The sequence below is a fragment of the Lagenorhynchus albirostris genome, chromosome 5 (assembly GCF_949774975.1).
Source record: "Lagenorhynchus albirostris chromosome 5, mLagAlb1.1, whole genome shotgun sequence".
Classification (NCBI taxonomy): Eukaryota; Metazoa; Chordata; class Mammalia; order Artiodactyla; family Delphinidae; genus Lagenorhynchus; species Lagenorhynchus albirostris.
In genome coordinates, this window is record NC_083099.1 from 76773719 (window position 1) to 76788580 (window position 14862).

The following is a 14862-nucleotide window of genomic DNA, read 5'->3' on the forward strand; positions in this document are numbered from 1 at the left end:
TGGAAGAGATTCAGGTGCCTAACTAGGTAGATTCCCTGGATAGGGAATGCAGAAGCACCTGCAGGCAAAGCCAGAAACATCTCTGCATCTGCATCAAATTAGAAAGCATCGATCGGCTTTTTATTCTCTAACTTAATAAGATTTAAATTTACTTCTGGGGCTGTGCTAAAGCAGGCACTCTTTTATGCTGCTGGTGGGAGTGTATATTGATACGAACTTTTTGGAAAGCAATTTGGCGGTATATTTCAAGAGCTTTGAAGGCATTCATGCCATTTGACCTAGCAGTTATATCTCTGGGAACTGTCCCAAGGAAATAATCCTTTTTTAACAAAAGGGTCTAAAGGGGCTTCCCTGGTGGCGCAGTGGTTGAGAGTCCACCTGCCAATGCAGAGGACACGGGTTCGTGCCCCGGTCCGGGAAGATCCCACATGCCGCAGAGCGGCTGGGCCTGTGAGCCATGGCCGCTGAGTCTGCGCGTCCGGAGCCCGTGCTCCGCAACGGGAGAGGCCACAACAGTGAGAGGCCCGCGTACCGCAAAAAAAAAAAAAAAAAAAAAGGTCTAAGCCTCAAAAAATTTTAAGTGTTATTTGTAATACTGCATTACTTCATTTATAGTGTCAAGAAATTGGAGCAATTTAAATGTCTCACAGAAGGAGAATAGGTAAGCAAACATATTCAACTCAAAGGAATATTATGAATCAAGTTAAAAATTTTGAAGAATATGTTTGTTGTAAGATAGAAAATTTCTTAAAATGTTAAATGAGAAAAGCAAACCACAAAGAGTATAAACAGTAAAAGTTGAACTGTATTTAAAAATATACTTAGAAGAAAAGACTGATGGGAAATTTACCAGAAAAGTAAATCTTTGTTTTTGGTTACCAAAACTTACTTTTAAGGAAAAAATCAGATAATTTTTGTTTAGCACTTTTGAAAGGGAAACATATATAACTATTCATGTTTCCTAGAAAAGGGAGCTTTATAGTAGAGAAGGGATAATTAATAAAGCTGTATATAACTGAATTGTGATATTCATCTTCAGATCTCCCAAATGCCTCTGTTTAAAGTCACACTTACAAAGCATTCTGATTTTGACAGCAGAAAAAAGCACCCCTAGATGACGGTCTCTAAAATCCCAGACGTTTAGTAATTACAAAGGCTGTGCCTTTATTACAAGTGAATAAATTGACATTTTGGTTTAATAACTGGGATTTGACTAATGAGTCAGTCTCCCAAGAGCCTAGTTCTTGCTCGTGAGTGGCATAAAATTAGATTTTTGAACTTGGAAATCTGAGGACCAGATTCTGGACCTTTTTTTTTTTTTTTTTTTTTTTTGCAGTACGCGGGCCTCTCACTGTTGTGGCCTCTCCCGTTGCGGAGCACGGGCTCCGGACGCGCAGACTCAGCGGCCATGGCTCACGGGCCCAGCCGCTCCGCGGCATGTGGGATCTTCCCGGACCGGGGCACGAACCCGCGTCCCCTGCATCGGCAAGGCGGACTCTCAACCACTGCGCCACCAGGGAAGCCCCCAGATCCTGGACTTTTTTGATCCCTACCCAAATATAGCAGCAACCCTGGAGCACTGCTCAGACCGTTAGCAGTCTAGCCCATTGTTTCAGTGGTAAAAAAAGAAAGAGCAGAAATAAAAGGAAAAAAAAATCATGTTTTTATGTGATGAGCTGGCCTTTGCGTTAAAAAAAAAAAGCTAGAAAGAGTGGTGATCTTTCCTTGAGTGGCAAGTGCTTAATAACTCATTTAGGAAAACTTTTTGTTTGTCAATCTTTTTTAGTTTTTCTTAATTGAAATGCGATCTGGCTAAGTATATACACTTAATGTTTGACTCACTAATTAGCCTCTTTGGCAGTATTACATATTATATCATCAGGCTCTGTACTTCATTCGTACATATTTTTAAATAAAAGGTTTATTCACATATCATTCAATTCATTCATTTAGAATGTACAGTTCAGTATTTACAGTTATGCAACCATCACAATAATCAATTTTAGAACATTTTCATCACCCCGAAAAGAAACCCTGTACCTATTGGCAGTCACTCTCCATTTTCTTCCTAACTTTCCAGTCCCAGGTCACCACTAATCTACTTTCTGTCTCTATAATTTTGCCTACTCTGGACATTTCATGTAAATTGAATCATACAACATGTAATCTTTTGTAACTGGCTTCCTCGCTCAGCATAATGCTTTAAGGTTCATTAATATTGTAGCATGTATCATTACTTCATTTCCTTTTATTTATTATTTATTACTTTTTATTTATTTTATTTCTAATGTCCCATTATATGGCTTTGCCACATTTTATTTATCCATTCATCTGTTGATGGACATTTTTAATATTTCCACTTTTTGGCTAATATGAATACCACCACAAACATTCATGTACAAGTTTTTCTGTGGGCATATGTTTTCATTTCTCTTGGGTATATATATTCCTAGGAGTGGAATTGCTGGGTCATAGGGTAATTCTGTATTTAACATTTTGAGGCAGACTGTTTTCTAGAGTGTCTGCACCATTTTCTAATCCAATCAGCAATGCTTGAGTGTTCCAGCTTCTCCACATCTCCACTTGTTATCATCTGTCTTTTTAATGATAGTGGGCGTGAAGTGTATCTCATTATGATTTGAATTTGCATTTCCCTAATGATGCTGAGCACCTTTTCATGTGCTTATTGACCATTTGCATATTTTCTTTGGAAAAATGTCTATTCAAATTCTTTGCCATTTTTAGATGGGGTAGTTTTTTTTATTGTTGAATTATGAGTTCTTTATATATTTTGTATATATTTTCTTATATATATTTGTAGATATTTTCTCTTACCTGGGGGTTTTCTTTTCACTTTCTTGATGGTGTCCTTTGAAGCACATAAGTTTTTAATTTTGATAAAGCCCTTTTTTTTTTCTTGTGCTTTTGGTATCATATCTAATAAACCATTGCCTAATCCAAGGTCACAAAATTTACATCTATGTAAATAACTCTATTCCAAGAGTTTTATAATTTTACCTCTTACATTTAGGTCTTTGATCCGTCTTGAGGAACTTTTTATATATGATGTAAGAAAGTATCCCAGCTCCATTCTTTGGCATGTAGATATCCAATTGTCCCAGCACCATTTGTTGAAAAATAAATATTTTTCCATTGACTTGTCTTGGCACCCTTGTTGAAAATCAAGTGACTGTAAATGTGAGGGTTTATTTCTGGACTCTCAGTTCTATTCCATTGATTTATATGTCCATACATTTATATTTTTCTTTTATTCATTCTACAAAGGTTTATTGAGCATCTTTATATGCCAAGCATTGTGCTTGACATGTCCATTTTACTTGCTTTTGAGAACCAAATCCTACCTCTTCAAAGCCCAGATCTTCTTTAAAACTCATTCTAAGATATAATTTTCTTTCATAGCCAAACCTATAGAGCTTTATATGATTTGCACATGGTCTTTTGGCAAGTTGTAGTTTGTCCAACTATATAAATGTCTAGAAGTCTGAGTGTATTTTAGAGGGCTCAGAAGAATGAAAATTGATCAGGGATAGTCCACTGAATGTATTGAAGGTGAGGTTAGTTTTAAAGCGGAAGAAGAATTTACAACCCGTCATGAGGGGTTCCTGGCAGGTGTGGAGTTGCCCACGTGCAACTTGACAGGTCCGGAAAGTTGTTAAGTCTAGTTGCTGGTAGCGGTAAGACCAGTGAGAAATGGTGGAGAGGCTGCTGGACTGCATACCCATAATTCTGCTTCCAGATTTTATTTTTGTAGCAGTTCCTTGCCAGTGTAAAGTTAACAAAGATAGGAGAATGTTTTCAGATAATGACTTATTGCTGGGTTTAAGATGAATTAAAGGAGGGAAGAATTTTATATAATGGTGGTGGCTGGTCTCTAGATTGTGGTTGTAGGAACTGAAGGGAGAAGCCAAAGAAATGTAAACTTAGCAGAACTTGATGATTATCTGAAATAACTAAACATGATTCCAGTGTTATAACTTGAGAACATTGTGAAGATAATTGTACCAATGCTTACTGTTAAGAACAAGGTGAGAAGAAATGGTATATAAACTTTGATTTTGTCCACTTGTTGGCAGAATCTTCAAGTGGGTTATAAAAGATGCCAATTTAACCATCAGATAGTATATCATATCAAGTCTGATATCCAGGAGCTTCCAATATTCCAGTGACACAAATACCATTGATTTTCCTTCCATAGTTGCCTGTTCATTTTTGAAACGCGTATTGTAAAAGGAACTTTCAATGTCTAATTTTAAAGGTTAAGCAGTGGTTTTATTTTCTCTACCTGTATAAGTGGTTTTGAAAGGCCTACGAAAGGTACCTAGATTCTGTGGTTTGCTATTGCCATTAACAATTTTATTGTTTTGAGGGAGGAAAAAAGTTTTAATATTGACTACATAGAAAAACATAGTCTATATAGCAATGTAGATAAGTTTCAGTTGCTTATGATAGTTTTGGCTTTAAACATTAAAATTTGGATGTTTTAGAAAATCTGTTACATTTTGAAACTAGTACAATACATTTATTTACCCATCCTAAAATTTCTTTCAGGAATTGTTCCATCTTCTGTTGTCCTGACTTCTTTCCAGGTGATGTCAAGAGTTTTTTTAATATGGGCAGTAACACATAGCGTCAAAGAGGTAAGTGTTTAAATTGACAAAAATAAAATACTATCAGCTTTAACAAATGTTAGTCAACTTTTCTTTCTCACATATGTGTTATGGCTAAAGATGGAACTCCAGGTCATATCAGTATAGCCCAGATAAAAATCCCTCGTACTGTAGGAATTGGGTTACTAGTGGGAAACATACTCCAAATATGCAGTGTTGTGAAGAGAAGACTTATTACACAAAGTCCTGAACTCTCAGTTCCCTTGGAGATTGGGCTGGTATGGATGTGGTCTGCACCTCAGTTATATTTTTCTGCTTTCTTGTTTGGATCCAGCACCATAAACTCTGGACATCTTCATCCTTGTAGTGGGACCGTTGTGGAAGTGAGAGACATTAATGCATTCCCAGAACAGTCCAATCTTTGTAGGACCACGGGAAACAAACTTGTTTCCACCCAGCCCACCAGGGTTAATGGAATTCCCAAGTGTGCTGAGTCTAGTAGTTCTGGGAGGTCTGGGGTGGTGGATACCTGGGCAGGCCCAGGGATCTGTGGATACGCTCTGCTGGGGGTCTGGGGTGGTGGATACGCTCTGCTGGGGGTCTGGGGTGGTGGATACCCTCCGCTGGGGGTCTGGGGTGGTGGATACCCTCTGCTGGGGGTCTGGGGTGGTGGATACCCAGGCAGGCCCAGGGATACTTCTTGTAAGAACTGGAGGGATTTACCATGGGTGTAAATCCACAACTAAGCTTTCATTTTCTGGTATCAGGGAAGAGAATTGTTTTCTAGTATGTTTTTGGCTTTTTAAAAGTCAGTTATTACTTGCTAATGTCATCGTGAGGAAGAGTACCTGTAGCCACCAGGAAGATTCAGTTTTCAGGTTTCCAGTCCCAGTAACTTATCACCAGCATTATTGGGTTCTTTAGCCTCATGAAATGTGCTAATCCCTTAGCATTATTCTGGTTTTTTCTTTGTCTTCTGTTACTCTGAAATCCCTGTCAAAACATTTTGTTTTTCAGAATTTACTTAGACAGTTTCATTTGTATTTTAACTAATGATTTTTTAACTTGTTATTGGTGTATAATATACATACAGAAAAATGCACATAGCTAATGAGTTTTTAAGCAAAATTGACTAAGCTAAGTTATTGTTCCTGTTATAGATTCACAGACTTTTTCTTTTAAGCTCTTGCACTCCTTGAAGATGTCTGTCTACACTTTCTGTGTAGGAAGAATGTAAAACAATCTCATACTTTTACATAATCACTTTTTAGAGTAATCACATTTCTTAAAACAAAAAAAAAAGTCAAAAACAGGCAAGTAAATCCTAATGTAGCATATTGCCCCTTGACCTCATTCTTGTTTCTGGAGTCAGGAAAAGTTATTGTTTTCATTGGTTTCAAAGTTCTTTCTGTAAATCATTTTTAACCTGTATTTCTTCCTCCTTTACTTTTGTGTATACACTCTGTCCTTTCCATTTTAACCAGCAACCCGAATTTTTAATTTCCCAATAGTCTTAAGTGACTTAAACTTTCTTCCTAATAGTAACTCATTTATATTCTTAAACAGGTAATTATGTACTTTCGATAATTAAATGAAGATAGAGTGTTTTCAACTCTGGAGTGTTTAATCAGTTTGCCAGTAGAGTCAGACCCTAGGTGTCCAGGAGCTAATGTTCCAGGTGATGGGTTGTTCACGACCTCTGCTTCTCCTCTGCTCTGCTTCAGTAACCACTCTTCGGGCTTCCCTGGTGACGCAGTGGTTGGGAGTCCGCCTGCCGATGCAGGGGACACGGGTTCGTGCCCCAGTCCGGGAGGATCCCATATGCCGCGGAGTGGCTGGGCCCGTGAGCCATGGCCGCTGAGCCTGCGCGTCCGGAGCCTGTGCTCTGCAATGGGAGAGGCCACAACAGTGAGAGGCCCGCATACCGCAAAAAAAAAAAAAAAACACTCCTCTGCTTATTAGCACTTCTGACAAACGGGATGGTAGACAGACAGATAAATCAAAAATGATTACAGTTCAAGTTAAGCAGTTGTTACCATATTGCTGTTACCGACATTTGCCAGGATTTCCTGGGCAGAGCAGGAAGACAGCTTGGATTAGAAAGCTATTAAATGTCTCTGGATTACAGCTATGTTGACCTGGCCATTGCCCTCAGTAACCTCCTGCCTGACAGATGCACAGACTTGACATTTAACAGATGGTTTCACAGGTAGTGTCATATTTGAGCCTTACAGTAATTTAAGTTATATGCTTGTTAGATTTGCGTATTCATAATTGTTTCTCTGCAACCAAACTTACCCAATTTCTACTATTGTTAACATATCATTTTCTTAGGACTGTAGTAAATTTTATTGTCTTTCTGTCACCTCTTGGGTCCTCTTCTTTTCACACATACCCTATTGATTAATTGACTTACTCCTTTCTCACGTAAATAGTATTTGCTGTTCCAAGATCACACTTCTTTTCTCCTCATTCCCCTTTTCTTTGAAAAGAACCCATTCATCGTTTTGTTTATGGCAGTAGATTCCCTCCTGCCCCACCCCAAGTTGCTAATAGCTAATAGCTGTTGCTGTGGCGTTTCAGAGGCCAGTCTGCTGTCTGTGACCTGTTCCTCAGCCCCTTCTCTTGGCCAAAGACTATTTTTCCTGCCGTAGAGTTTCGTGTTAGCTATAATTCAGTTTGTTCTATACAACATTACATATGGCTTCCCTGTTAAACTTCCATTCTTCTGTTTTACCGAAACATCTTTAAAATATCTGTATTTTCTTTATATCCAGCTTTGTTTATTTTAATGGTGGGAATCACATAACCAATGCATAGGGAAATTGACCTCAGAAATAACTGCTTCATAAAATATATATCACTTTCTCATAGTAATGTTCAAATTCTTTTCACAGTACTCTACTTTCATTCTCAGTTTGTTTTTACATCATATTTCCCTCTAAAGTGGACACAGGTTCTTCATTTTCATAGCATTATGTTTGGATTTGGACTCTTGTTCCACCCTCTCTGGCCTGCTTATATTTTCTATGCTCATTCCCCTGTTTTCTGTAATTGTACATGATGTACTAAGGTATAGCCTGTATACCTTTTAAGACTAGATACTACTTTTTTCATATTTGAGGTATATTTTCTTTTAAGACGCCCGTTAGGACATGCATCCTTACTTGTCATTATAATTCTTTACTGCATGGAATGCTAGTCATGTAGATGTCACCAGGTATATCATAGAACTAAAAGGTGATCAGATGGTTTTCTTTAATGATGTATAAGGACCCACCATCACTAGCAGGACACCTTGATGAGCAGTATATTAAAGAAAAAATGTCTCTATGCTCAAAAGCTTTTTCTTGACCTAACAGAGCAAATAACCTTCCCACTTCTTTCCTTTTAAATGGACTTTTTATATAAGCAAAGTAAGACTTCTGGTAAAACAGACAAGCTCAGGGTGGGACATAGGGTTTGAGGGATACAGGAGGGAATCAGAAATTCTAGCTAACCTGTTTCCTTTCCAGTTTTCCCACCTGACCTCCAGAACTGAACTGGCTTCTTTCCCATTCCTTAGCCAGGCTGCCCACTGCTACTGCCACATCAGGCCTCTATGGGCATTTGTTCCCCTCACCCTCTGTTTGGGTCTGTGTCTTTGTCTCCTCATTGAACTGAAAAAAGATTGACATTTTTCAGAGTGAATTGCAGTGGGAGATGCCACCTTCTGTCCCTCACTATGACCCCCCTTCAGAAACAGACAAGTCCACAAGGCACATATTCTTCCTTGTCCAAAAGTAGCTAAGCCAAGCCCCAGATTCCTGGACACACAGGTAGGCCACTGTCCCTTTTCCTGGCCCAGCCCTCTTTGGAGAAGCCCACACACATCCTCTCCGGAGTTCTTAGTGTAAGATCGCCATGTTCTTGGAGCAGAAGTCCCAGGGCATGGGCAGCGGTTGAGTAAGAAGTTGCTGGGCTCTCGCTGACTTTAGCCTAAGTGCAACAAACACCTTTGACACCTTACCAGCGGTAATTTGTGTAAAATAGACTATACTCTGGAGTGCTGAGCCTTCTCTCCTTTCTTCCTCACCCTTTGCCACCATTGGAGAAAAGGATGTTTGCCCACATTCCTTTGGAATGCTCCGTAAATTCTCCTGATTTCACCAGTCAGCTGTTTCCCACTTCTTTCTGGCATGCCACTGGGCTCTGTAACACTTAATCTGCCGTCTCTGCTAACTTCTCAGCAAGATGCCTACAAAAAGCTTGCCATCAGTGTTTAAGAAAGTTAGTAACCTCCAGTTATGATAAAGATATCATTAGGCTGTTTGTTGTTGTTTGATGCGTTACAGTTTACAGAGGGCTTTATTAAAATATGTTATAATTATCCACTCTTGACAACTGTCTCTTGAGGTAGGTTGTAGTCTCCATTTAAAGTTTGGAAGCTAGAGAGGCAAATGACTGTCTGTCAAATGGCAGAGTTGAAAAGCAGACTTCTGAATTCACAGTCTTCCCACTGCATCAGAACTTGCTCTCACCAGTTAAAAATGTGATGTAAACACATCCTTATTTTTCTGTGCTAACCATACTTTCTTCATCCCGTGTGGAGTTGAAAACCCCCATCTCAGACCCAGAAGCACTTTTCCTCGTCAGCGGTTCTGTCACACCACATGCATATGATTCTCCACTCAGATAGTTTACATGTGAAATGTACAAAATCAATTGTAGGCCCTGGGTGCTTTTCTGCAACGCTTTGCCCATGTGCTTCTCTGGTTTTTTAGTGCTCATTTTAGGACACTCTGATTAAATCTCTCCAATTAGTTGGTCTTTCTCCATGAAAATTCCAAGACTATTTTTCATACTGGGGTTTATGGACTATTTGGAACAGAATTACCAGAAAGCTTCTTAAAAATGCACTTTCCAGGTCCCGCCCCACATTTGATAAAGAATTTTGGGGAGTGGAGACAGAGAATCATCACTGTTATTAAGCTCCTTGGATAATCTGATGAATTCTAAGGTTTGAGAAATGCTCTAAGAAACTGTAGTGTTGTGCTGTAATTTTATTTGCCCGTCTTTTTTCTTGATTTTACTTCCCACTTCTGCTTAGTTTCCTCGAGACCTAACCAAATTTCACCATCTCTGTCCCAAATCTGAGAGCCATAGTCTCATTCTTAGAGAATGAAAGCCTGGAGTTCCTTTACCCAGCTAAGTGGAGGGACTGTGGAGTTTCTGGTGCCTTCTCCAAAATCTAGTGTCTGTGGGGCTGAGGCTCACTTGCATGTAAGAGGAAGCTTGAGGGGCCCACCTTGAAGTCAGAGGCAGATTTGAAACCATGGCATTAAAGAAGCTAAAGCATCATTTGTTTGGGGGGCGAGTTGGAGGGAAGGGCTCCATCCTGGGCAGGTGCTTCTTGTTGCCTGGCCAGCGCCACCAAGTAGATCATACATTATTCCAGGTAGATTGTTATCATTTCCACCCAAGGAAATACTGCACAAACATCTCTCTTCTTCGGTTTTCTCAAGAAATGTCATCTTCCTTGGACACTTTTGTTATTTTCTAGGTAAGTCCAATTCAGTATTCTAGAACATGGAGGCTTAACAGCCATCATTTTCATGAGGAGTGGGTGAGTGTGCACTTCGACACTTACCCTGTGGCTTAGGACAGAGCACTTCAACTTTCTGAGCCTTGTTTTTCTCATCTGTGACATGGTAATACTGGTATCTGTCCCACAGAGTTTTTGTGGAGATTAACTGAGGGGAATACATGAAAACAAGGCAGCAGTGTTTAGAAATCAAGGTCTCTAGCATGCAGTTTTTTGCTGAGCAGCTTCTGAAACCCCTTATAAAGCAGTTTCACTTCAGAAGGATTGCTACTTCCTTCATAGATGCCACACAGTTTTTTTTTTTTTCTTCCTCTTTTCCTCTCCTTTTTCACTCTTGTGGAAGCTAAAGGACTAAGTACATTGGTGTCCCCGATACTCCACGATTGTTTTCCTGGAGGATACTCCATGATCCTTTTCCTGTTGTGCTGCATTATAGGTTTTCCTTCTCCGCTGGGTCCTCCAGCTGGGCTCGCGGTGCACTCATGCTCTTGCTGCCTCTTGAGGTTGCTTCTCTTGTTAGCACGTTTCCTGTGGCTGCACGTGCTCCTTGTCCCTAACGGCCATCCATGAACATGGGCTTTCGGTTAGGCAGGAAGGGCACCTTCTTATCCATATCATTCAGATGAGGAGCTGAGAGGCTGCATCTGGGGCACGTTGTTCCCTCCTTGGGTACTGTGCTTGGACCAGAAGCCACGCCACTGTCTTCTAGCCCAGGCCATTTCCACAGTGACGTTCCATCTCAGCAAAGGACATTGGGAGACATTCAGTATCTTTTGGCCCCTTGAGTGCTAAATGTCTAAAGTTCTCCACCCTACTCCATCTGTTCCCTTACTTTCTATTTTAAATATTTCTGTAGGTGGATTTGCATCACCTTCACTTTTAAAATTAGCACCTCTCCTAAAGGTGGGAAACCTCATTATTTGATTGCTAATCAGACACTGTCAGACTTTAGACAACTCCAAGACAGTTGTAGCAGTACTTTAATGCCACTTCCGCATCTGTTAATAATGGACACTTAAAGATAGTGTTACTTTTCCCAAGGCTGGATGGTTCACTTTGACATTGAATATATTTAGCATAGGTGATTTTGGCAAAATCAGGTTGTCTGTTTTTCCCTCAGTGTTTTTCTGTCCCTTTCCAACATTTTCTTGAACCATGTGTAAAAATTTTATTGCAAAATATTGCAAAATATTTAGATCCTTTTGGGTTCAGTGTAGGCTCACTTCTGATGTTCCATGTTGCATCTTTCTCCCATTGTCTTAGTTCTTTTGTAGTCCTTGGAAAACTTCAGTGGCATTCCTTTGTTCAAAATGTATTATACTCTGTTCTTTGATAATTAAGTCAGTTGTGTTTAAAATAAAATAAAACATCTTAAACCATACAAATGAGTGTTACCACTACATCCTACAAGAACATAGCCTCCCTTTGTCAGTTAATAGTTGAATAGGTTCCAGGCCCAGCAAAATCAGGAAATCAGTTTCATTTGTGTTTAATGTTAATCTTTTTCTCCTCTCGGCTCTCCTCCACTGCACCCTCCTCCATCGGTGACCCTGCCCCACAAACACCCTCACACTTGAAGTTTCTCGGGACCTTTTCTTTTGCTTTCTTACCCCAAGGGCTAAATCTGACATCATCCATTCCCATTCCTCAATTCTGGCACGAGAGGGAGCAGTTAAACCAGACAAACTCCCTGGAAGAGTGCACGGTTATCTTCATTTGGGGGAATGTCATTCAGGGCAGGAAGGGCCAGGGCCTGACCTGTCAGCTCCAAAGGAAAGTGCCCCACTCTATGAGGTTCCTCTGGGACTCAAAGCCAGACCTGCCCCAGCCTGCCCAGTCCAGACTGCCCTGCAGATGGCCAGGCCTTTCAGGCCTGAGCACTATTAGTTTCTTCCTTTCCCTCTGCCCCAGAACTTCCAGATCTTGGGTTTCCCAGTGCATTTACAGTTCAGTTAGTCTTTTAAAATATTATGCTAAAACGCTTCTCCCCCATTTAATTGACGTTCTGGATGTATCAGTGGTGTCTCCTACTTTCCTCCTAATTTTTTTTCCTTCTATTTCTGATAATGGAATTTCTGACACAGAAGCTCATTGTTGGAATGAATCCTCTTCAAGCATAAGACATTTTCATACTATTGGGTAGTATCTTAATATATGTAATTGCTGCTACTTAGAAATAGTAGGAAGCCTGTTTAGAGCCAAATCTGGATACTTGGAGTCCTGAGATTAACAAAGATGTTTGACTTTTGGCACTAGGAAACTGTCATGGAATAGGAATGAGAATGATGAAAGAAAAAAAAGGTTACCTTGCATGTAAAATAGTAGTTTCCCAAAGAAGCACCTGAGATGAGATTTACAGGCTGGGAGCCTAAGTGGTTTCAGCTTTGGTTATATGTCATCAGCTTGAGTTGAAGAATAAATAATGCAGGGAAGTAAGCCTGTGTCATAGAAGTGTGCTGTCAAGTTGTACAGTCAGTGGAGAGTTACCAATAAGTGAATTTGACACTCAAACCAGTTTTCACCCATGGTTTGAAAGTGAAGTGAATTCAGGTGTTTATTTCAAGCCAAAAAGGGTAACTGTATAGTCCTGTATAGTGATAGAAACATGTTGGTTACCAGCATTTTTCTTTTGGATATTTCCTCTATCCCAGGACTGTACAAAGGAACTTTTGGTAATGGCAGAAATGTTCTGTGTCTGTGCTGTTCGATATAGTAGCTACTAGTTGTATGTGAACACATATTGAACCCTTGAAATGAAGTTAGAGTGAATGAGGAACTGAATTTTAATGTAATTTAATTTTAAATAGCCACATGTGACTGGAGTTTACTGTATCGGACAGTGTAGCTGTAGTTGTTCAGTGTAATATTATTTACCATTCTCTTTATTTCAGTCAGTTAGGTTCCATATATTTTATCTCATATGTGCATGACTGTGTGATTTAAAAAAAAAAAAAGCAGGGCTTCCCTGGTGGCGCAGTGGTTGAGAGTCCACCTGCCAATGCAGAGGACACGGGTTCGTGCCTCAGTCCGGGAAGATCCCACATGCCGCGGGGCGGCTGGGCCCGTGAGCCATGGCCGCTGAGCCTGCGCGTCCGGAGCCTGTGCTCCGCAACAGGAGAGGCCACAACAGCGAGAGGCCTGCGTACCACAAAAAAAAAAAAAAAGTAGCCAAAGGAAATTTATATGGTATACTTGGTATGCTGTGTTCTTTAAATCTGGGGATTTTTTGTTTAGTACTCTAGATTAAATTGTCATAAAAATCCTGATTGCAGGTGTGGGAAGCAGTGTGGATGGTATTCTCATCTTTTGCAGAGGTAGCAGTTGATTAACTGGTGAGGCAAGAGGCCATATAGACCCTACCTTTGAGAGACCTGCAGTTTGGCCTTTGCAGTGGATTCACCATGATAACATGTCCCACATATGCCTTTGTTGAAAACCATTTCACAGGCCTTTTCTCTCCCATTTGAGTTCAAAGATACCATAGAAATACAGTCAACATTATTATCCCAGTGAGCTCAGAGATTCTCATTTCACACTGTAAAAGTGAGCTGGTGGCATACATCGTGAGCATTGCTAAAATATGTCAGCAAAGTCAAGGAAAGTTAAAAATTATTAGCTATAAACTGCTTTTAAACAGCTGTGCTCCACGGTACAATGAGTGGCATTTTTAAAGCATTGATAAATATTCATTGGAAAACTTTTTTAATATGTAGGAGGAGGAACTGTCTCTTAAATTATCTGCTCCTTTGCCAAATCGGTCCTTTATATGCTGTAGCTTTTTTCAGTATAACTGTATTTTCAGCATTAATATGGAGAATCAGATAACTTAATTAAAAATATATAAATGGACAAGAATACCAGTACGTTCAGTCTCCTGATAGTTGACCTGCACAGTGAATGCAGCAGGTAACTGGTCTCAGTGGGAATCTTGAAGATGACAGGGGAACCTGAAGAAATCATCCCTTTCCCCCTGCTCCTATGAAATATATATGAAGTGTATTTCTATTGCTTCTGGGAAGAGGGTTCAATAGCCTTTTTTACCTACCCATATCAAGAAACCCTATATAGTCAAGAAGCTCTCATTTAAAAGCTGTGATGCATCGTGGATAAAATAAAGCATATTACTAAGTCGTCTGCATTTTCCAGAGAGAGGACCCTTTTCCAGTCTGAAGTGACCCTGGTGCACTTTGGGAGCTTGTAAGACGTGACTTGATACACATGTGTGGTTGTGTGTGGAAGCATGCTGAGGGTGTGCTTGCATTTGGAAGGGAGGGAGGAGACTAATTATTAGGCTTGATGCATTAAAGACTTTTAACTTGACTTTTCTCTAAATTGCTGCCATAATCGTTTGTGTTGCATCTTCTCCCCTTTACTATATTTTTCTCTGGCAAAAAAATTACCAGGATAACCCAAAATCCGATAATCATGCATCTCTTTTGCCTTCTGCATTGGTGCTGTCTTTTTAGGTCAAATTTAGGGAATCTTTTATTGAGGTTACTGCTTCAAAGAAGTGTATGTTGAGAGCTTCAAGTGTAAAAACTAATCAAATTAACCAAGTTTTTATATACTACTTAATAGTTTTTAAAACTTTGGAGTTTTTCAAATAGTCATGTTACATTTGTGTAGCAGTTCGCCATCTGTAGCAGAGCT

The 14862-nt window shown here is 39.9% G+C and overlaps 1 protein-coding gene across 6 annotated transcripts in view; it reads left to right on the forward strand.

The window, feature by feature from the left end:
* HACD2 (3-hydroxyacyl-CoA dehydratase 2) overlaps positions 1-14862 on the forward strand; it is a 91899-nt gene that overhangs the window by 57121 nt on the left and 19916 nt on the right. For 5 of the 6 annotated variants that reach the window (XM_060150464.1, XM_060150465.1, XM_060150466.1 and 2 more), the window contains exon 4: positions 4570-4658. In XM_060150464.1, the coding sequence (XP_060006447.1) occupies positions 4570-4658 (89 nt within the window). Of the gene's footprint in view, positions 1-619; positions 662-4569; positions 4659-14862 lie in introns of those variants that run through there. The other variant, XM_060150470.1, reaches the window with a different exon arrangement.